Source organism: Oncorhynchus nerka, unplaced genomic scaffold (assembly GCF_034236695.1).
Source record: "Oncorhynchus nerka isolate Pitt River unplaced genomic scaffold, Oner_Uvic_2.0 unplaced_scaffold_810, whole genome shotgun sequence".
Taxonomy (NCBI): domain Eukaryota; kingdom Metazoa; phylum Chordata; class Actinopteri; order Salmoniformes; family Salmonidae; genus Oncorhynchus; species Oncorhynchus nerka.
Genome location: NW_027040445.1, coordinates 148,955 through 171,255, shown reverse-complemented (window position 1 = coordinate 171,255; position 22,301 = coordinate 148,955). Strand labels below are relative to the sequence as shown.

The following is a 22,301-nucleotide window of genomic DNA, read 5'->3' as shown; positions in this document are numbered from 1 at the left end:
ACTACAAGACAACACTACTGGAAGACAACAAGACAACACCACACTACTGAAGACAACAAGACAACACCACACTACTACTGAAGACAACAAGACACTACAAGACAACACACTACTGAAGACAACAAGACAACACCACACTACTGAAGACAACAAGACAACACCACACTACTGAAGACAACACCCACTACTAAGACAACACTACACTACACTGAAGACAACAAGACACTACACTACTGAAGACAACAAGACAACACCACACTACTGAAGACAACACCACACTACTGAAGACAACAAGACAACACCACACTACTGAAGACAACAAGACAACACCACACTACTGAAGACAACAAGACAACACCACACTACTGAAGACAACACCACACAACAGGTTGCCAAGGGAACTGACCTCTGGAAGGTGTACTGGCTCTCTGATCTGAAGTAGTACACATGAGACTTAAAGTGGAGCTTGAAAACGTAGTCCTTCTGGATGTTCTCTGTCTCCCCGGGAACCGTCAACGAGTAGCCTAGCAACGGGAGGCTAGCCAGAGGGTAGTCATCCTATAGGGAACAGAGATGACATTTAATAATAAATACTATATAATACACTACCCAGAGGGTAGTCATCCTATAGAAGACCTTGAGACTACTGCATCCCATAATAAATACTATATAATACACTACCCAGAGGGTAGTCATCCTATAGAGGACCTTGAGACTACTGCATCCCATAATAAATACTATATAATACACTACCCAGAGGGTAGTCATCCTATAGAAGACCTTGAGACTACTGCATCCCATAATAAATACTATATAATACACTACCCAGAGGGTAGTCATCCTATAGAGGACCTTGAGACTACTGCATCCCATAATAAATATTAGTTCGTTTTAGGTTAGGGTTAGATGTATGTTTAGAGTTAGGTTAGAGTCCTTACCTGATGTGACTTGTAGAAGAACAGGCTGAAGTTGGTGAAGACCACCCAGAGTTTCTGCCACCCATTACTGTTCTTAAACTTCCTCAGCAGGTTACCTGATAACTGGTTCTGATAGGGAGAGAAAGGACCAATAGGAAGAGACATTAACACAGGAGTAACCAATAGCAAAAGAGATTAACACAGGTTGTCTGGTCTTGAAGTTACAATGTTGTTGTATCAGGTTATATCCCACCTCTCTGTATCAGGTTATATCCCTTCTCTCTGTACCAGGTTATATCCCACCTCTCTGTATCAGGTTATATCCCACCTCTCTGTATCAGGTTATATCCCACCTCTCCGTACCAGGTTATATCCCACCTCTCTGTATCAGGTTATATCCCACCTCTCTGTATCAGGTTATATACCACCTCTCTGTACCAGGTTATATCAGGTTATATCCCACCTCTCTGTATCAGGTTATATCCCACCTCTCTGTATCAGGTTATATCCCACCTCTCTATATCAGGTTATATCCCACCTCTCTGTACCAGGTTATATCAGGTTATATCCCACCTCTCTGTACCAGGTTATATCAGGTTATATCCCACCTCTCTGTACCAGGTTATATCCCACCTCTCTGTACCAGGTTATATCAGGTTATATCCCACCTCTCTGTACCAGGTTATATCCCACCTCTCTGTATCAGGTTATATCAGGTTATATCCCACCTCTCTGTACCAGGTTATATCAGGTTATATACCACCTCTCTGTATCAGGTTATATCCCACCTCTCTGTATCAGGTTATATCAGGTTATATCCAACCTCTCTGTATCAGGTTATATCCCACCTCTCTGTACCATGTTATATCAGGTTATATCCCACCTCTCTGTATCAGGTTATATCCCACCTCTCTGTACCAGGTTATATCAGGTTATATCCCACCTCTCTGTACCAGGTTATATCCCACCTCTCTGTACCAGGTTATATCCCACCTCTCTGTACCAGGTTATATCCCACCTCTCTGTATCAGGTTATATCAGGTTATATCCCACCTCTCTGTATCAGGTTATATCCCACCTCTCTGTACCAGGTTATATCAGGTTATATCCCACCTCTCTGTATCAGGTTATATCCCACCTCTCTGTATCAGGTTATATCCCACCTCTCTGTATCAGGTTATATCCCACCTCTCCGTACCAGGTTACATCCCACCTCTCTGTATCAGGTTGTATCCCACCTCTCTGTATCAGGTTATATCAGGTTATATCCCACCTCTCTGTATCAGGTTATATCCCACCTCTCTGTACCAGGTTACATCCCACCTCTCTGTACCAGGTTATATTAGGTTATATCCCACCTCTCTGTACCAGGTTATATCAGGTTATATCCCACCTCTCTGTACCAGGTTACATCCCACCTCTCTGTATCAGGTTGTATCCCACCTCTCTGTATCAGGTTATATCAGGTTATATCCCACCTCTCTGTACTAGGTTATATCCCACCTCTCTGTACCAGGTTATATCAGGTTATATTCCACCTCTCTGTACCAGGTTATATCAGGTTATATCCCACCTCTCTGTACCAGGTTATATCCCACCTCTCTGTATCAGGTTATATCCCACCTCTCTGTATCAGGTTATATCCCACCTCTCTGTACCAGGTTATATCAGGTTATATCCCACCTCTCTGTATCAGGGTATATCAGGTTATATCCCACCTCTCTATATCAGGTTATATCAGGTTATATCCCACCTCTCTGTATCAGGTTATATCAGGTTATATCCCACCTCTCTGTACCAGGTTATATCCCCCCTCTCTGTATCAGGGTATATCAGGTTGTATCCCACCTCTCTGTAACAGGTTATATCCCACCTCTCTGTACCAGGTTATATTCCACCTCTCTGTACCAGGTTATATCCCACCTCTCTGTATCAGGTTATATCCCCCCTCTCTGTATCAGGGTATATCAGGTTATATCCCACCTCTCTGTATCGGGTTATATCCCACCTCTCTGTATCAGGTTATATCCCACCTCTCTGTACCAGGTTATATCAGGTTATATCCCACCTCTCTGTACCAGGTTATATCAGGTTATATCCCACCTCTCTGTATCAGGTTATATCCCACCTCTCTGTACCAGGTTATATCCCACCTCTCTGTATCAGGTTATATCCCACCTCTCTGTATCAGGTTATATCCCACCTCTCTGTATCAGGTTATATCCCACCTCTCTGTACCAGGTCATATCCCACCTGTCTGTATCAGGTTATATCATACCTCTCTGTATCAGGTTATATCCCACCTCTCTGTACCAGGTTATATCAGGTTATATCCCACCTCTCTGTATCAGGTTATATCAGGTTATATCCCACCTCTCTGTATCAGGTTATATCCCACCTCTCTGTATCAGGTTATATCCCACCTCTCTGTATCAGGTTATATCAGGTTATATCCCACCTCTCTGTACCAGGTTATATCCCACCTCTCCGTACCAGGTTATATCAGGTTATATCCCACCTCTCTGTATCAGGTTATATCCCACCTCTCTGTACCAGGTTATATCCCACCTCTCTGTACCAGGTTATATCAGGTTATATCCCACCTCTCTGTACCAGGTTATATCAGGTTATATCCCACCTCTCTGTATCAGGTTATATCCCACCTCTCTGTACCAGGTTATATCAGGTTATATCCCACCTCTCCGTATCAGGTTATATCCCACCTCTCTGTATCAGGTTATATCCCACCTCTCTGTATCAGGTTATATCCCACCTCTCTGTACCAGGTTATATCAGGTTATATCCCACCTCTCTGTACCAGGTTATATCAGGTTAGACAGAGAGGTTAGACGGTACTGTGGGTCAGGTAGGTAGAGAAGACAGAAGACAGAGAGGTTAGACAGAAACAGAGAGGTTAGACAGTACTGTGGGTCAGGTAGGTAGAGAAGATAGAAACAGAGAGGTTAGACAGTACTGTGGGTCAGGTAGGTAGAGAAGACAGAAACAGAGAGGTTAGACGGTACTGTGGGTCAGGTAGGTAGAGAAGACAGAAACAGAGAGGTTAGACAGTGGGTCAGGTAGGTAGAAGACAGAAACAGAGAGGTTAGACAGTACTGTGGGTCAGGTAGGTAGAGAAGATAGAAACAGAGAGGTTAGACGGTACTGTGGGTCAGGCAGGTAGAGAAGACAGAAACAGAGAGGTTAGACGGAAAGAGAGGTTAGACAGAAACAGAGAGGTTAGACAGAAACAGAGAGGTTAGACGGTACTGTGGGTCAGGTAGGTAGAGAAGATAGAAACAGAGAGGTTAGACAGTACTGTGGGTCAGGTAGGTAGAGAAGACAGAGAGGTTAGACAGAAAACAGAGAGGTTAGACAGGTACTGTGGGTCAGGTAGGTAGAAAGATAGAAACAGAGAGGTTAGACGGTACTGTGGGTCAGGTAGGAGAAGACAGAAACAGAGAGGTTAGACAGAAACAGAGGTTAGACGGAAACAGAGAGGTTAGACGGTACTGTGGGTCAGGCAGGTAGAGAAGACAGAGAGTTAGACAGAAACAGAAAGGTTAAACAGTACTGTGGGTCAGGTTAGAGAAGACAGAGAGGTTAGACAGAAACAGAGAGGTTAAACAGTACTGTGGGTCAGGTAGGTACCTCCACAGCCACACTAAAGTCCACCATGGACACAGAGGTGTTGCGGTGCCAGCAGACATGAACCGTCGTGTTTCCTCTCTGTGCTGACTGACGCTCCAATGAGCTACGAGACGCACTCAGCTCCTCCTCTGACTCAGCCTCCACACCGCTCTCTTCTGGAGACTCTGAGAACAGCAGCAAGAGGAATCGATGAAGAGTTGACGAACAGAAACAGAGGACAAGCTATTCTTTCCCCCCAGGTCAGATAAGTTGAAGGTTGATTCTCGGAGCACAAAACATCCTCGTCACAAATAAACCTAAATAAGAGAAGTGATCATGTGAATTGATGGACTCAAAGTCCATTTCACAGGCTACATTTCTATGCAGTTTGGTCGTGTTGCAGGCCACATTTCTATACAGTTTGGTCGTGTTGCAGGCCACATTTCTATACAGTTTGGTCGTGTTGCAGGCCACATTTCTATACAGTTTGGTCGTGTTGCAGGCCACATTTCTATACAGTTTGGTCGTGTTGCAGGCCACATTTCTATACAGTTTGGTCGTGTTGCAGGCTACATTTCTATGCAGTTTGGTCGTGTTGCAGGCTACATTTCTATACAGTTTGGTCGTGTTGCAGGCCACATTTCTATGCAGTTTGGTCGTGTTGCAGGCCACATTTCTATACAGTTTGGTCGTGTTGCAGGCCACATTTCTATACAGTTTGGTCGTGTTGCCGGCTACATTTCTATACAGTTTGGTCGTGTTGCAGGCCACATTTCTATGCAGTTTGGTCGTGTTGCAGGCCACATTTCTATGCAGTTTGGTCGTGTTGCAGGCCACATTTCTATACAGTTTGGTCGTGTTGCAGGCCACATTTCTATACAGTTTGGTCGTGTTGCAGGCCACATTTCTATACAGTTTGGTCGTGTTGCAGGCCACATTTCTATACAGTTTGGTCGTGTTGCAGGCCACATTTCTATACAGTTTGGTCGTGTTTGCAGGCCACATTTCTATACAGTTTGGTCGTGTTGCCGGCTACATTTCTATACAGTTTGGTCGTGTTGCAGGCTACATTTCTATACAGTTTGGTCGTGTTGCAGGCTACATTTCTATACAGTTTGGTCGTGTTGCAGGCCACATTTCTATACAGTTTGGTCGTGTTGCAGGCCACATTTCTATACAGTTTGGTCGTGTTGCAGGCCACATTTCTATACAGTTTGGTCGTGTTGCCGGCTACATTTCTATACAGTTTGGTCGTGTTGCAGGCCACATTTCTATACAGTTTGGTCGTGTTGCAGGCCACATTTCTATACAGTTTGGTCGTGTTGCAGGCCACATTTCTATACAGTTTGGTCGTGTTGCAGGCCACATTTCTATACAGTTTGGTCGTGTTGCAGGCCACATTTCTATAGAGTTTGGTCAGTTGCAGGCCACATTTCTATAGAGTTTGGTCGTGTTGCAGGCCACATTTCTATAGAGTTTGGTCGTGTTGCAGGCCACATTTCTATACAGTTTGGTCGTGTTGCAGGCCACATTTCTATACAGTTTGGTCGTGTTGCAGGCCACATTTCTATACAGTTTGGTCGTGTTGCAGGCCACATTTCTATACAGTTTGGTCGTGTTGCAGGCCACATTTCTATACAGTTTGGTCGTGTTGCAGGCCACATTTCTATACAGTTTGGTCATCTATATCTTATGGTGGAGAGACAATGGGCAGGAAAAGACAGGTTAGGACTCAGCCTGTACTCTGTGGGAAGGTTAGGTTAGTTAGGACTCAGCCTGTACTCTGTGGGAAGGTTAGTTAGGACTCAGCCTGTACTCTGTGGGAAGGTTAGTTAGGACTCAGCCTGTACTCTGTGGGAAGGTTAGGTTAGTTAGGACTCAGCCTGTACTCTGTGGGAAGGTTAGGACTCAGTCTGTACTCTGTGGGAAGGTTAGGACTCAGCCTGTACTCTGTGGGAAGGTTAGGACTCAGCCTGTACTCTGTGGGAAGGTTAGGACTCAGCCTGTACTCTGTGGGAAGGTTAGGACTCAGCCTGTACTCTGTGGGAAGGTTAGGACTCAGCCTATACTCTGTGGGAAGGTTAGTTAGGACTCAGCCTGTACTCCGTGGGAAGGTTAGGTTAGTTAGGACTCAGCCTGTACTCTGTGGGAAGGTTAGTTAGGACTCAGCCTGTACTCTGTGGGAAGGTTAGTTAGGACTCAGCCTGTACTCTGTGGAAGGTTAGGACTCAGCCTGTACTCTGTGGGAAGGTTAGGACTCAGCCTGTACTCTGTGGGAAGGTTAGGACTCAGCCTGTACTCTGTGGGAAGGTTAGGTTAGTTAGGACTCAGCCTGTACTCTGTGGGAAGGTTAGTTAGGACTCAGCCTGTACTCTGTGGGAAGGTTAGTTAGGACTCAGCCTGTACTCTGTGGGAAGGTTAGTTAGGACTCAGCCTGTACTCTGTGGGAAGGTTAGGTTAGTTAGGACTCAGCCTGTACTCTGTGGGAAGATTAGTTAGGACTCAGCCTGTACTCTGTGGGAAGGTTAGGTTAGTTAGGACTCAGCCTGTACTCTGTGGGAAGGTTAGGTTAGTTAGGACTCAGCCTGTACTCTGTGGGAAGGTTAGGTTAGGACTCAGCCTGTACTCTGTGGGAAGGTTAGGTTAGTTAGGACTCAGCCTGTACTCTGTGGAAGGTTAGTTAGGACTCAGCCTGTACTCTGTGGGAAGGTTAGTTAGGACTCAGCCTGTACTCTGTGGGAAGGTTAGGTTAGTTAGGACTCAGCCTGTACTCTGTGGGAAGGTTAGTTAGGACTCAGCCTGTACTCTGTGGGAAGGTTAGTTAGGACTCAGCCTGTACTCTGTGGGAAGGTTATGTTAGTTAGGACTCAGCCTGTACTCTGTGGGAAGGTTAGGACTCAGCCTGTACTCTGTGGGAAGGTTAGGACTCAGCCTGTACTCTGTGGGAAGGTTAGGACTCAGCCTGTACTCTGTGGGAAGGTTAGGACTCAGCCTGTACTCTGTGGGAAGGTTAGGACTCAGCCTGTACTCTGTGGGAAGGTTAGGACTCAGCCTGTACTCTGTGGGTAGGTTAGTTAGGACTCAGCCTGTACTCTGTGGGAAGGTTAGGTTAGTTAGGACTCAGCCTGTACTCTGTGGGAAGGTTAGTTAGGACTCAGCCTGTACTCTGTGGGAAGGTTAGTTAGGACTCAGCCTGTACTCTGTGGGAAGGTTAGTTAGGACTCAGCCTGTACTCTGTGGGAAGGTTAGTTAGGACTCAGCCTGTACTCTGTGGGAAGGTTAGTTAGGACTCAGCCTGTACTCTGTGGGAAGGTTAGTTAGGACTCAGCCTGTACTCTGTGGGAAGGTTAGTTAGGACTCAGCCTGTACTCTGTGGGAAGGTTAGTTAGGACTCAGCCTGTACTCTGTGGGAAGGTTAGTTAGGACTCAGCCTGTACTCTGTGGGAAGGTTAGGTTAGTTAGGACTCAGCCTGTACTCTGTGGGAAGGTTAGGTTAGTTAGGACTCAGCCTGTACTCTGTGGGAAGGTTAGGTTAGTTAGGACTCAGCCTGTACTCTGTGGGAAGGTTAGTTAGGACTCAGCCTGTACTCTGTGGGAAGGTTAGTTAGGACTCAGCCTGTACTCTGTGGGAAGGTTAGTTAGGACTCAGCCTGTACTCTGTGGGAAGGTTAGTTAGGACTCAGCCTGTACTCTGTGGGAAGGTTAGGTTAGTTAGGACTCAGCCTGTACTCTGTGGGAAGGTTAGTTAGGACTCAGCCTGTACTCTGTGGGAAGGTTAGTTAGGACTCAGCCTGTACTCTGTGGGAAGGTTAGTTAGGACTCAGCCTGTACTCTGTGGGAAGGTTAGGACTCAGCCTGTACTCTGTGGGAAGGTTAGGACTCAGCCTGTACTCTGTGGGAAGGTTAGGACTCAGCCTGTACTCTGTGGAAAGGTTAGGACTCAGCCTGTACTCTGTGGGAAGGTTAGGACTCAGCCTGTACTCTGTGGGAAGGTTAGGACTCAGCCTGTACTCTGTGGGAAGGTTAGGACTCAGCCTGTACTCTGTGGGTAGGTTAGTTAGGACTCAGCCTGTACTCTGTGGGAAGGTTAGGTTAGTTAGGACTCAGCCTGTACTCTGTGGGAAGGTTAGTTAGGACTCAGCCTGTACTCTGTGGGAAGGTTAGGACTCAGCCTGTACTCTGTGGGAAGGTTAGTTAGGACTCAGCCTGTACTCTGTGGGAAGGTTAGGTTAGTTAGGACTCAGCCTGTACTCTGTGGGAAGGTTAGGACTCAGCCTGTACTCTGTGGGAAGGTTAGGACTCAGCCTGTACTCTGTGGAAAGGTTAGGACTCAGCCTGTACTCTGTGGGAAGGTTAGTTAGGACTCAGCCTGTACTCTGTGGGAAGGTTAGGTTAGTTAGGACTCAGCCTGTACTCTGTGGGAAGGTTAGTTAGGACTCAGCCTGTACTCTGTGGGAAGGTTAGTTAGGACTCAGCCTGTACTCTGTGGGAAGGTTAGTTAGGACTCAGCCTGTACTCTGTGGGAAGGTTAGGACTCAGCCTGTACTCTGTGGGAAGGTTAGGACTCAGCCTGTACTCTGTGGGAAGGTTAGGACTCAGCCTGTACTCTGTGGGAAGGTTAGGACTCAGCCTGTACTCTGTGGGTAGGTTAGTTAGGACTCAGCCTGTACTCTGTGGGAAGGTTAGGTTAGTTAGGACTCAGCCTGTACTCTGTGGGAAGGTTAGTTAGGACTCAGCCTGTACTCTGTGGGAAGGTTAGTTAGGACTCAGCCTGTACTCTGTGGGAAGGTTAGTTAGGACTCAGCCTGTACTCTGTGGGAAGGTTAGTTAGGACTCAGCCTGTACTCTGTGGGAAGGTTAGGACTCAGCCTGTACTCTGTGGGAAGGTTAGTTAGGACTCAGCCTGTACTCTGTGGGAAGGTTAGGTTAGTTAGGACTCAGCCTGTACTCTGTGGGAAGGTTAGGACTCAGCCTGTACTCTGTGGGAAGGTTAGGACTCAGCCTGTACTCTGTGGAAAGGTTAGGACTCAGCCTGTACTCTGTGGGAAGGTTAGGACTCAGCCTGTACTCTGTGGGAAGGTTAGGACTCAGCCTGTACTCTGTGGGTAGGTTAGTTAGGACTCAGCCTGTACTCTGTGGGAAGGTTAGGTTAGTTAGGACTCAGCCTGTACTCTGTGGGAAGGTTAGTTAGGACTCAGCCTGTACTCTGTGGGAAGGTTAGTTAGGACTCAGCCTGTACTCTGTGGGAAGGTTAGGTTAGTTAGGACTCAGCCTGTACTCTGTGGGAAGGTTAGTTAGGACTCAGCCTGTACTCTGTGGGAAGGTTAGTTAGGACTCAGCCTGTACTCTGTGGGAAGGTTAGTTAGGACTCAGCCTGTACTCTGTGGGAAGGTTAGGACTCAGCCTGTACTCTGTGGGAAGGTTAGGACTCAGCCTGTACTCTGTGGGAAGGTTAGGACTCAGCCTGTACTCTGTGGGAAGGTTAGGACTCAGCCTGTACTCTGTGGGTAGGTTAGTTAGGACTCAGCCTGTACTCTGTGGGAAGGTTAGGTTAGTTAGGACTCAGCCTGTACTCTGTGGGAAGGTTAGTTAGGACTCAGCCTGTACTCTGTGGGAAGGTTAGTTAGGACTCAGCCTGTACTCTGTGGGAAGGTTAGTTAGGACTCAGCCTGTACTCTGTGGGAAGGTTAGTTAGGACTCAGCCTGTACTCTGTGGGAAGGTTAGTTAGACTCAGCCTGTACTCTGTGGGAAGGTTAGGTTTGTTAGGACTCAGCCTGTACTCTGTGGGAAGGTTAGTTAGGACTCAGCCTGTACTCTGTGGGAAGGTTAGTTAGGACTCAGCCTGTACTCTGTGGGAAGGTTAGTTAGGACTCAGCCTGTACTCTGTGGGAAGGTTAGTTAGGACTCAGCCTGTACTCTGTGGGAAGGTTAGTTAGGACTCAGCCTGTACTCTGTGGGAAGGTTAGTTAGGACTCAGCCTGTACTCTGTGGAAGGTTAGTTAGGACTCAGCCTGTACTCTGTTAGGACTCAGCCTGTACTCTGTGGGAAGGTTAGGACTCAGCCTGTACTCTGTGGGAAGGTTAGGGACTCAGCCTGTACTCTGTGGGAAGGTTAGGACTCAGCCTGTACTCTGTGGGAAGGTTAGGACTCAGCCTGTACTCTGTGGGAAGGTTAGGACTCAGCCTGTTGGGAAGGTTAGGACTCAGCCTGTACTCTGTGGGAAGGTTAGGACTCAGCCTGTACTCTGTGGGTAGGTTAGTTAGGACTCAGCCTGTACTCTGTGGGAAGGTTAGTTAGGACTCAGCCTGTACTCTGTGGGAAGGTTAGTTAGGACTCAGCCTGTACTCTGTGGGAAGGTTAGTTAGGACTCAGCCTGTACTCTGTGGGAAGGTTAGTTAGGACTCAGCCTGTACTCTGTGGGAAGGTTAGGTTAGTTAGGACTCAGCCTGTACTCTGTGGGAAGGTTAGTTAGGACTCAGCCTGTACTCTGTGGGAAGGTTAGTTAGGACTCAGCCTGTACTCTGTGGGAAGGTTAGGTTAGTTAGGACTCAGCCTGTACTATGTGGGAAGGTTAGGACTCAGCCTGTACTCTGTGGGAAGGTTAGGACTCAGCCTGTACTCTGTGGAAAGGTTAGGACTCAGCCTGTACTCTGTGGGAAGGTTAGGACTCAGCCTGTACTCTGTGGGAAGGTTAGGACTCAGCCTGTACTCTGTGGGAAGGTTAGGACTCAGCCTGTACTCTGTGGGTAGGTTAGTTAGGACTCAGCCTGTACTCTGTGGGAAGGTTAGGTTAGTTAGGACTCAGCCTGTACTCTGTGGGAAGGTTAGTTAGGACTCAGCCTGTACTCTGTGGGAAGGTTAGTTAGGACTCAGCCTGTACTCTGTGGGAAGGTTAGTTAGGACTCAGCCTGTACTCTGTGGGAAGGTTAGTTAGGACTCAGCCTGTACTCTGTGGGAAGGTTAGGTTAGTTAGGACTCAGCCTGTACTCTGTGGGAAGGTTAGGTTAGTTAGGACTCAGCCTGTACTCTGTAGGAAGGTTAGGTTAGTTAGGACTCAGCCTGTACTCTGTGGGAAGGTTAGTTAGGACTCAGCCTGTACTCTGTGGGAAGGTTAGATTAGTTAGGGCTCAGCCTGTACTCTGTGGGAAGGTTAGGTTAGTTAGGGCTCAGCCTGTACTCTGTGGGAAGGTTAGGTTAGTTAGGACTCAGCCTGTACTCTGTGGGAAGGTTAGTTAGGACTCAGCCTGTACTCTGTGGGAAGGTTAGGTTAGTTAGGACTCAGCCTGTACTCTGTGGGAAGGTTAGGTCAGTTAGGACTCAGCCTGTACTCTGTGGGAAGGTTAGATTAGGACTCAGCCTGTACTCTGTGGGAAGGTTAGGTTAGTTAGGGCTCAGCCTGTACTCTGTGGGAAGGTTAGGTTAGTTAGGACTCAGCCTGTACTCTGTGGGAAGGTTAGGTTAGTTAGGACTCAGCCTGTACTCTGTGGGAAGGTTAGTTAGGACTCAGCCTGTACTCTGTGGGAAGGTTAGTTAGGACTCAGCCTGTACTCTGTGGGAAGGTTAGTTAGGACTCAGCCTGTACTCTGTGGGAAGGTTAGTTAGGACTCAGCCTGTACTCTGTGGGAAGGTTAGTTAGGACTCAGCCTGTACTCTGTGGGAAGGTTAGTTAGGACTCAGCCTGTACTCTGTGGGAAGGTTAGGTTAGTTAGGACTCAGCCTGTACTCTGTGGGAAGGTTAGGTTAGTTAGGACTCAACCTGTACTCTGTGGGAAGGTTAGGTTTAGGACTCAACCTGTACTCTGTGGGAAGGTTAGGTTAGTTAGGACTCAGCCTGTACTCTGTGGGAAGGTTAGTTAGGACTCAGCCTGTACTCTGTGGGAAGGTTAGTTAGGACTCAGCCTGTACTCTGTGGGAAGGTTAGGTTAGTTAGGACTCAGCCTGTACTCTGTGGGAAGGTTAGGTTAGTTAGGACTCAGCCTGTACTCTGTGGGAAGGTTAGGTTAGTTAGGACTCAGCCTGTACTCTGTGGGAAGGTTAGGTTAGTTAGGACTCAGCCTGTACTCTGTGGGAAGATTAGTTAGGGCTCAGCCTGTACTCTGTGGGAAGGTTAGGTTAGTTAGGGCTCAGCCTGTACTCTGTGGGAAGGTTAGTTAGGACTCAGCCTGTACTCTGTGGGAAGGTTAGTTAGGACTCAGCCTGTACTCTGTGGGAAGGTTAGTTAGGACTCAGCCTGTACTCTGTGGGAAGGTTAGTTAGGACTCAGCCTGTACTCTGTGGGAAGGTTAGTTAGGACTCAGCCTGTACTCTGTTGGAAGGTTAGTTAGGGCTCAGCCTGTACTCTGTGGGAAGGTTAGGTTAGTTAGGACTCAGTCTGTACTCTGTGGGAAGGTTAGGTTATTTAGGACTCAGCCTGTACTCTGTGGGAAGGTTAGTTAGGACTCAGCCTGTACTCTGTGGGAAGGTTAGTTAGGACTCAGCCTGTACTCTGTGGGAAGGTTAGTTAGGACTCAGCCTGTACTCTGTGATGAAGGTTAGTTAGGACTCAGCCTGTACTCTGTGGGAAGGTTAGTTAGGACTCAGCCTGTACTCTGTGGGAAGGTTAGTTAGGACTCAGCCTGTACTCTGTGGAAGGTTAGGTTAGTTAGGACTCAGCCTGTACTCTGTGGGAAGGTTAGGTTAGTTAGGACTCAGCCTGTACTCTGTGGGAAGGTTAGGTTAGTTAGGGCTCAACCTGTACTCTGTGGGAAGGTTAGTTAGGACTCAGCCTGTACTCTGTGGGAAGGTTAGTTAGGACTCAGCCTGTACTCTGTGGGAAGGTTAGTTAGGACTCAGCCTGTACTCTGTGGGAAGGTTAGGTTAGTTAGGACTCAGCCTGTACTCTGTGGGAAGGTTAGGTTAGTTAGGACTCAGCCTGTACTCTGTGGGAAGGTTAGGTTAGTTAGGACTCAGCCTGTACTCTGTGGGAAGGTTAGTTAGGACTCAGCCTGTACTCTGTGGGAAGGTTAGTTAGGACTCAGCCTGTACTCTGTGGGAAGGTTAGGGTTAGTTAGGACTCAGCCTGTACTCTGTGGGAAGGTTAGTTAGGACTCAGCCTGTACTCTGTGGAAGGTTAGTTAGGACTCAGCCTGTACTCTGTGGGAAGGTTAGGTTAGTTAGGACTCAGCCTGTACTCTGTGGGAAGGTTAGTTAGGACTCAGCCTGTACTCTGTGGGAAGGTTAGTTAGGACTCAGCCTGTACTCTGTGGGAAGGTTAGGTTAGGGACTCAGCCTGTACTCTGTGGGAAGGTTTAGGACTCAGCCTGTACTCTGTGGGAAGGTTAGGACTCAGCCTGTACTCTGTGGGAAGGTTAGGACTCAGCCTGTACTCTGTGGGAAGGTTAGGACTCAGCCTGTACTCTGTGGGAAGGTTAGGACTCAGCCTGTACTCTGTGGGAGGTTAGTTAGGACTCAGCCTGTACTCTGTGGGAAGGTTAGGTTAGTTAGGACTCAGCCTGTACTCTGTGGGAAGGTTAGTTAGGACTCAGCCTGTACTCTGTGGGAAGGTTAGTTAGGACTCAGCCTGTACTCTGTGGGAAGGTTAGTTAGGACTCAGCCTGTACTCTGTGGGAAGGTTAGTTAGGACTCAGCCTGTACTCTGTGGGAAGGTTAGGTTAGTTAGGACTCAGCCTGTACTCTGTGGGAAGGTTAGGTTAGTTAGGACTCAGCCTGTACTCTGTGGGAAGGTTAGGTTAGTTAGGACTCAGTCTGTACTCTGTGGGAAGGTTTGTAGTTAGGACTCAGCCTGTACTCTGTGGGAAGGTTAGTTAGGACTCAGCCTGTACTCTGTGGGAAGGTTAGTTAGGACTCAGCCTGTACTCTGTGGGAAGGTTAGTTAGGACTCAGCCTGTACTCTGTGGGAAGGTTAGTTAGGACTCAGCCTGTACTCTGTGGGAAGGTTAGTTAGGACTCAGCCTGTACTCTGTGGGAAGGTTAGGTTAGTTAGGACTCAGCCTGTACTCTGTGGGAAGGTTAGTTAGGACTCAGCCTGTACTCTGTGGGAAGGTTAGGTTAGTTAGGACTCAGCCTGTACTATGTGGGAAGGTTAGGTTAGTTAGGACTCAGCCTGTACTCTGTGGGAAGGTTAGGTTAGTTAGGACTCAGCCTGTACTCTGTGGGAAGGTTAGGTTAGTTAGGACTCAGCCTGTACTCTGTGGGAAGATTAGTTAGGGCTCAGCCTGTACTCTGTGGGAAAGGTTAGTTAGGGCTCAGCCTGTACTCTGTGGGAAGGTTAGTTAGGACTCAGCCTGTACTCTGTGGGAAGGTTAGTTAGGACTCAGCCTGTACTCTGTGGGAAGGTTAGTTAGGACTCAGCCTGTACTCTGTGGGAAGGTTAGTTAGGACTCAGCCTGTACTCTGTGGGAAAGGTTATGTTAGTTAGGACTCAGCCTGGACTCTGTGGGAAGGTTAGGTTAGTTAGGACTCAGCCTGGACTCTGTGGGAAGGTTAGTTAGGACTCAGCCTGTACTCTGTTGGAAGGTTAGTTAGGGCTCAGCCTGTACTCTGTGGGAAGGTTAGGTTAGTTAGGACTCAGTCTGTACTCTGTGGGAAGGTTAGGTTATTTAGGACTCAGCCTGTACTCTGTGGGAAGGTTAGTTAGGACTCAGCCTGTACTCTGTGGGAAGGTTAGTTAGGACTCAGCCTGTACTCTGTGGGAAGGTTAGTTAGGACTCAGCCTGTACTCTGTGATGAAGGTTAGTTAGGACTCAGCCTGTACTCTGTGGGAAGGTTAGTTAGGACTCAGCCTGTACTCTGTGGGAAGGTTAGTTAGGACTCAGCCTGTACTCTGTGGGAAGGTTAGGTTAGTTAGGACTCAGCCTGTACTCTGTGGGAAGGTTAGGTTAGTTAGGACTCAGCCTGTACTCTGTGGGAAGGTTAGGTTAGTTAGGGCTCAACCTGTACTCTGTGGGAAGGTTAGTTAGGACTCAGCCTGTACTCTGTGGGAAGGTTAGTTAGGACTCAGCCTGTACTCTGTGGGAAGGTTTAGTTAGGACTCAGCCTGTACTCTGTGGGAAGGTTAGGTTAGTTAGGACTCAGCCTGTACTCTGTGGGAAGGTTAGTTAGGACTCAGCCTGTACTCTGTGGGAAGGTTAGGTTAGTTAGGACTCAGCCTGTACTCTGTGGGGTTAGTTAGGACTCAGCCTGTACTCTGTGGGAAGGTTAGTTAGGACTCAGCCTGTACTCTGTGGGAAGGTTAGGTTAGTTAGGACTCAGCCTGTACTCTGTGGGAAGGTTAGTTAGGACTCAGCCTGTACTCTGTGGGAAGGTTAGTTAGGACTCAGCCTGTACTCTGTGGGAAGGTTAGGTTAGTTAGGACTCAGCCTGTACTCTGTGGGAAGGTTAGGACTCAGCCTGTACTCTGTGGGAAGGTTAGGACTCAGCCTGTACTCTGTGGGAAGGTTAGGACTCAGCCTGTACTCTGTGGGAAGGTTAGGACTCAGCCTGTACTCTGTGGGAAGGTTAGGACTCAGCCTGTACTCTGTGGGAAGGTTAGGACTCAGCCTGTACTCTGTGGGAAGGTTAGGACTCAGCCTGTACTCTGTGGGTAGGTTAGTTAGGACTCAGCCTGTACTCTGTGGGAAGGTTAGGTTAGTTAGGACTCAGCCTGTACTCTGTGGGAAGGTTAGTTAGGACTCAGCCTGTACTCTGTGGGAAGGTTAGTTAGGACTCAGCCTGTACTCTGTGGGAAGGTTAGTTAGGACTCAGCCTGTACTCTGTGGGAAGGTTAGTTAGGACTCAGCCTGTACTCTGTGGGAAGGTTAGTTAGGACTCAGCCTGTACTCTGTGGGAAGGTTAGGTTAGTTAGGACTCAGCCTGTACTCTGTGGGAAGGTTAGTTAGGACTCAGCCTGTACTCTGTGGGAAGGTTAGTTAGGACTCAGCCTGTACTCTGTGGGAAGGTTAGTTAGGACTCAGCCTGTACTCTGTGGGAAGGTTAGTTAGGACTCAGCCTGTACTCTGTGGGAAGGTTAGTTAGGACTCAGCCTGTACTCTGTGGGAAGGTTAGTTAGGACTCAGCCTGTACTCTGTGGGAAGGTTAGTTAGGACTCAGCCTGTACTCTGTGGGAAGGTTAGGTTAGTTAGGACTCAGCCTGTACTCTGTGGGAAGGTTAGTTAGGACTCAGCCTGTACTCTGTGGGAAGGTTAGTTAGGACTCAGCCTGTACTCTGTGGGAAGGTTAGGTTAGTTAGGACTCAGCCTGTACTATGTGGGAAGGTTAGGACTCAGCCTGTACTCTGTGGGAAGGTTAGGACTCAGCCTGTACTCTGTGGAAAGGTTAGGACTCAGCCTGTACTCTGTGGGAAGGTTAGGACTCAGCCTGTACTCTGTGGGAAGGTTAGGACTCAGCCTGTACTCTGTGGGAAGGTTAGGGCTCAGCCTGTACTCTGTGGGAAGGTTAGTTAGGACTCAGCCTGTACTCTGTGGGAAGGTTAGGTTAGTTAGGACTCAGCCTGTACTCTGTGGGAAGGTTAGTTAGGACTCAGCCTGTACTCTGTGGGAAGGTTAGTTAGGACTCAGCCTGTACTCTGTGGGAAGGTTAGTTAGGACTCAGCCTGTACTCTGTGGGAAGGTTAGTTAGGACTCAGCCTGTACTCTGTGGGAAGGTTAGGTTAGTTAGGACTCAGCCTGTACTCTGTGGGAAGGTTAGGTTAGTTAGGACTCAGCCTGTACTCTGTAGGAAGGTTAGGTTAGTTAGGACTCAGCCTGTACTCTGTGGGAAGGTTAGTTAGGACTCAGCCTGTACTCTGTGGGAAGGTTAGGTTAGTTAGGGCTCAGCCTGTACTCTGTGGGAAGGTTAGGTTAGTTAGGGCTCAGCCTGTACTCTGTGGGAAGGTTAGTTAGGGCTCAGCCTGTACTCTGTGGGAAGGTTAGGTTAGTTAGGACTCAGCCTGTACTCTGTGGGAAGGTTAGTTAGGACTCAGCCTGTACTCTGTGGGAAGGTTAGGTTAGTTAGGACTCAGCCTGTACTCTGTGGGAAGGTTAGGTTAGTTAGGACTCAGCCTGTACTCTGTGGGAAGGTTAGGTCAGTTAGGACTCAGCCTGTACTCTGTGGGAAGGTTAGATTAGTTAGGGCTCAGCCTGTACTCTGTGGGAAGGTTAGGTTAGTTAGGGCTCAGCCTGTACTCTGTGGGAAGGTTAGGTTAGTTAGGGCTCAGCCTGTACTCTGTGGGAAGGTTAGGTTAGTTAGGACTCAGCCTGTACTCTGTGGGAAGGTTAGTTAGGACTCAGCCTGTACTCTGTGGGAAGGTTAGTTAGGGCTCAGCCTGTACTCTGTGGGAAGGTTAGTTAGGACTCAGCCTGTACTCTGTGGGAAGGTTAGTTAGGACTCAGCCTGTACTCTGTGGGAAGGTTAGGTTAGTTAGGACTCAGCCTGTACTCTGTGGGAAGGTTAGTTAGGACTCAGCCTGTACTCTGTGGGAAGGTTAGGTTAGTTAGACTCAGCCTGTACTATGTGGGAAGGTTAGGTTAGTTAGGACTCAGCCTGTACTCTGTGGGAAGGTTAGGTTAGTTAGGACTCAGCCTGTACTCTGTGGGAAGGTTAGGTTAGTTAGGACTCAGCCTGTACTCTGTGGGAAGGTTAGTTAGGACTCAGCCTGTACTCTGTGGGAAGGTTAGGTTAGTTAGGGCTCAGCCTGTACTCTGTGGGAAGGTTAGTTAGGACTCAGCCTGTACTCTGTGGGAAGGTTAGTTAGGACTCAGCCTGTACTCTGTGGGAAGGTTAGTTAGGACTCAGCCTGTACTCTGTGGGAAGGTTAGTTAGGACTCAGCCTGTACTCTGTGGGAAGGTTATGTTAGTTAGGACTCAGCCTGGACTCTGTGGGAAGGTTAGGTTAGTTAGGACTCAGCCTGGACTCTGTGGGAAGGTTAGTTAGGACTCAGCCTGTACTCTGTTGGAAGGTTAGTTAGGGCTCAGCCTGTACTCTGTGGGAAGGTTAGGTTAGTTAGGACTCAGTCTGTACTCTGTGGGAAGGTTAGGTTATTTAGGACTCAGCCTGTACTCTGTGGGAAGGTTAGTTAGGACTCAGCCTGTACTCTGTGGGAAGGTTAGTTAGGACTCAGCCTGTACTCTGTGGGAAGGTTAGTTAGGACTCAGCCTGTACTCTGTGATGAAGGTTAGTTAGGACTCAGCCTGTACTCTGTGGGAAGGTTAGTTAGGACTCAGCCTGTACTCTGTGGGAAGGTTAGTTAGGACTCAGCCTGTACTCTGTGGGAAGGTTAGGTTAGTTAGGACTCAGCCTGTACTCTGTGGGAAGGTTAGGTTAGTTAGGACTCAGCCTGTACTCTGTGGGAAGGTTAGGTTAGTTAGGGCTCAACCTGTACTCTGTGGGAAGGTTAGTTAGGACTCAGCCTGTACTCTGTGGGAAGGTTAGTTAGGACTCAGCCTGTACTCTGTGGGAAGGTTAGTTAGGACTCAGCCTGTACTCTGTGGGAAGGTTAGGTTAGTTAGGACTCAGCCTGTACTCTGTGGGAAGGTTAGTTAGGACTCAGCCTGTACTCTGTGGGAAGGTTAGTTAGGACTCAGCCTGTACTCTGTGGGAAGGTTAGGTTAGTTAGGACTCAGGTACTCTGTGGGAAGGTTAGGGACTCAGCCTGTACTCTGTGGGAAGGTTAGTTAGGACTCAGCCTGTACTCTGTGGGAAGGTTAGGTTAGTTAGGACTCAGCCTGTACTCTGTGGGAAGGTTAGTTAGGACTCAGCCTGTACTCTGTGGGAAGGTTAGTTAGGACTCAGCCTGTACTCTGTGGGAAGGTTAGGTTAGTTAGGACTCAGCCTGTACTCTGTGGGAAGGTTAGGACTCAGCCTGTACTCTGTGGGAAGGTTAGGACTCAGCCTGTACTCTGTGGGAAGGTTAGGACTCAGCCTGTACTCTGTGGGAAGGTTAGGACTCAGCCTGTACTCTGTGGGAAGGTTAGGACTCAGCCTGTACTCTGTGGGAAGGTTAGGACTCAGCCTGTACTCTGTGGGAAGGTTAGTTAGGACTCAGCCTGTACTCTGTGGGAAGGTTAGGTTAGTTAGGACTCAGCCTGTACTCTGTGGGAAGGTTAGTTAGGACTCAGCCTGTACTCTGTGGGAAGGTTAGTTAGGACTCAGCCTGTACTCTGTGGGAAGGTTAGTTAGGACTCAGCCTGTACTCTGTGGGAAGGTTAGTTAGGACTCAGCCTGTACTCTGTGGGAAGGTTAGTTAGGACTCAGCCTGTACTCTGTGGGAAGGTTAGGTTAGTTAGGACTCAGCCTGTACTCTGTGGGAAGGTTAGTTAGGACTCAGCCTGTACTCTGTGGGAAGGTTAGTTAGGACTCAGCCTGTACTCTGTGGGAAGGTTAGTTAGGACTCAGCCTGTACTCTGTGGGAAGGTTAGTTAGGACTCAGCCTGTACTCTGTGGGAAGGTTAGTTAGGACTCAGCCTGTACTCTGTGGGAAGGTTAGTTAGGACTCAGCCTGTACTCTGTGGGAAGGTTAGTTAGGACTCAGCCTGTACTCTGTGGGAAGGTTAGTTAGGACTCAGCCTGTACTCTGTGGGAAGGTTAGGTTAGTTAGGACTCAGCCTGTACTCTGTGGGAAGGTTAGTTAGGACTCAGCCTGTACTCTGTGGGAAGGTTAGTTAGGACTCAGCCTGTACTCTGTGGGAAGGTTAGGTTAGTTAGGACTCAGCCTGTACTATGTGGGAAGGTTAGGACTCAGCCTGTACTCTGTGGGAAGGTTAGGACTCAGCCTGTACTCTGTGGAAAGGTTAGGACTCAGCCTGTACTCTGTGGGAAGGTTAGGACTCAGCCTGTACTCTGTGGGAAGGTTAGGACTCAGCCTGTACTCTGTGGGAAGGTTAGGACTCAGCCTGTACTCTGTGGGTAGGTTAGTTAGGACTCAGCCTGTACTCTGTGGGAAGGTTAGGTTAGTTAGGACTCAGCCTGTACTCTGTGGGAAGGTTAGTTAGGACTCAGCCTGTACTCTGTGGGAAGGTTAGTTAGGACTCAGCCTGTACTCTGTGGGAAGGTTAGTTAGGACTCAGCCTGTACTCTGTGGGAAGGTTAGTTAGGACTCAGCCTGTACTCTGTGGGAAGGTTAGTTAGGACTCAGCCTGTACTCTGTGGGAAGGTTAGGTTAGTTAGGACTCAGCCTGTACTCTGTGGGAAGGTTAGGTTAGTTAGGACTCAGCCTGTACTCTGTAGGAAGGTTAGGTTAGTTAGGACTCAGCCTGTACTCTGTGGGAAGGTTAGTTAGGACTCAGCCTGTACTCTGTGGGAAGGTTAGATTAGTTAGGGCTCAGCCTGTACTCTGTGGGAAGGTTAGGTTAGTTAGGGCTCAGCCTGTACTCTGTGGGAAGGTTAGTTAGGGCTCAGCCTGTACTCTGTGGGAAGGTTAGGTTAGTTAGGACTCAGCCTGTACTCTGTGGGAAGGTTAGTTAGGACTCAGCCTGTACTCTGTGGGAAGGTTAGGTTAGTTAGGACTCAGCCTGTACTCTGTGGGAAGGTTAGGTTAGTTAGGACTCAGCCTGTACTCTGTGGGAAGGTTAGGTCAGTTAGGACTCAGCCTGTACTCTGTGGGAAGGTTAGATTAGTTAGGCTCAGCCTGTACTCTGTGGGAAGGTTAGGTTAGTTAGGGCTCAGCCTGTACTCTGTGGGAAGGTTAGGTTAGTTAGGGCTCAGCCTGTACTCTGTGGGAAGGTTAGGTTAGTTAGGACTCAGCCTGTACTCTGTGGGAAGGTTAGTTAGGACTCAGCCTGTACTCTGTGGGAAGGTTAGTTAGGACTCAGCCTGTACTCTGTGGGAAGGTTAGTTAGGACTCAGCCTGTACTCTGTGGGAAGGTTAGTTAGGACTCAGCCTGTACTCTGTGGGAAGGTTAGTTAGGACTCAGCCTGTACTCTGTGGGAAGGTTAGTTAGGACTCAGCCTGTACTCTGTGGGAAGGTTAGGTTAGTTAGGACTCAACCTGTACTCTGTGGGAAGGTTAGGTTAGTTAGGACTCAACCTGTACTCTGTGGGAAGGTTAGGTTAGTTAGGACTCAGCCTGTACTCTGTGGGAAGGTTAGTTAGGACTCAGCCTGTACTCTGTGGGAAGGTTAGTTAGGACTCAGCCTGTACTCTGTGGGAAGGTTAGGTTAGTTAGGACTCAGCCTGTACTATGTGGGAAGGTTAGGTTAGTTAGGACTCAGCCTGTACTCTGTGGGAAGGTTAGGTTAGTTAGGACTCAGCCTGTACTCTGTGGGAAGGTTAGGTTAGTTAGGACTCAGCCTGTACTCTGTGGGAAGATTAGTTAGGGCTCAGCCTGTACTCTGTGGGAAGGTTAGGTTAGTTAGGGCTCAGCCTGTACTCTGTGGGAAGGTTAGTTAGGACTCAGCCTGTACTCTGTGGGAAGGTTAGGGACTCAGCCTGTACTCTGTGGGAAGGTTAGTTAGGACTCAGCCTGTACTCTGTGGGAAGGTTAGTTAGGACTCAGCCTGTACTCTGTGGGAAGGTTATGTTAGTTAGGACTCAGCCTGGACTCTGTGGGAAGGTTAGGTTAGTTAGGACTCAGCCTGGACTCTGTGGGAAGGTTAGTTAGGACTCAGCCTGTACTCTGTTGGAAGGTTAGTTAGGGCTCAGCCTGTACTCTGTGGGAAGGTTAGGTTAGTTAGGACTCAGTCTGTACTCTGTGGGAAGGTTAGGTTATTTAGGACTCAGCCTGTACTCTGTGGGAAGGTTAGTTAGGACTCAGCCTGTACTCTGTGGGAAGGTTAGTTAGGA

The 22,301-nt window shown here is 48.4% G+C and overlaps 1 protein-coding gene across 1 annotated transcript in view; it reads right to left on the bottom strand.

Moving 5' to 3' along the window:
- LOC135571073 (FERM, ARHGEF and pleckstrin domain-containing protein 1-like) overlaps nt 1–22,301 on the bottom strand; it is a 92,601-nt gene that overhangs the window by 12,387 nt on the left and 57,913 nt on the right. The window contains exons 10-12 of the mRNA XM_065016881.1: nt 4,566–4,729; nt 939–1,046; nt 331–558 (exon numbers count right to left, since the gene is read on the bottom strand). Coding sequence (XP_064872953.1) covers nt 331–558; nt 939–1,046; nt 4,566–4,729 — 500 coding nt within the window. The remainder of the gene's footprint in view (nt 1–330; nt 559–938; nt 1,047–4,565; nt 4,730–22,301) is intronic.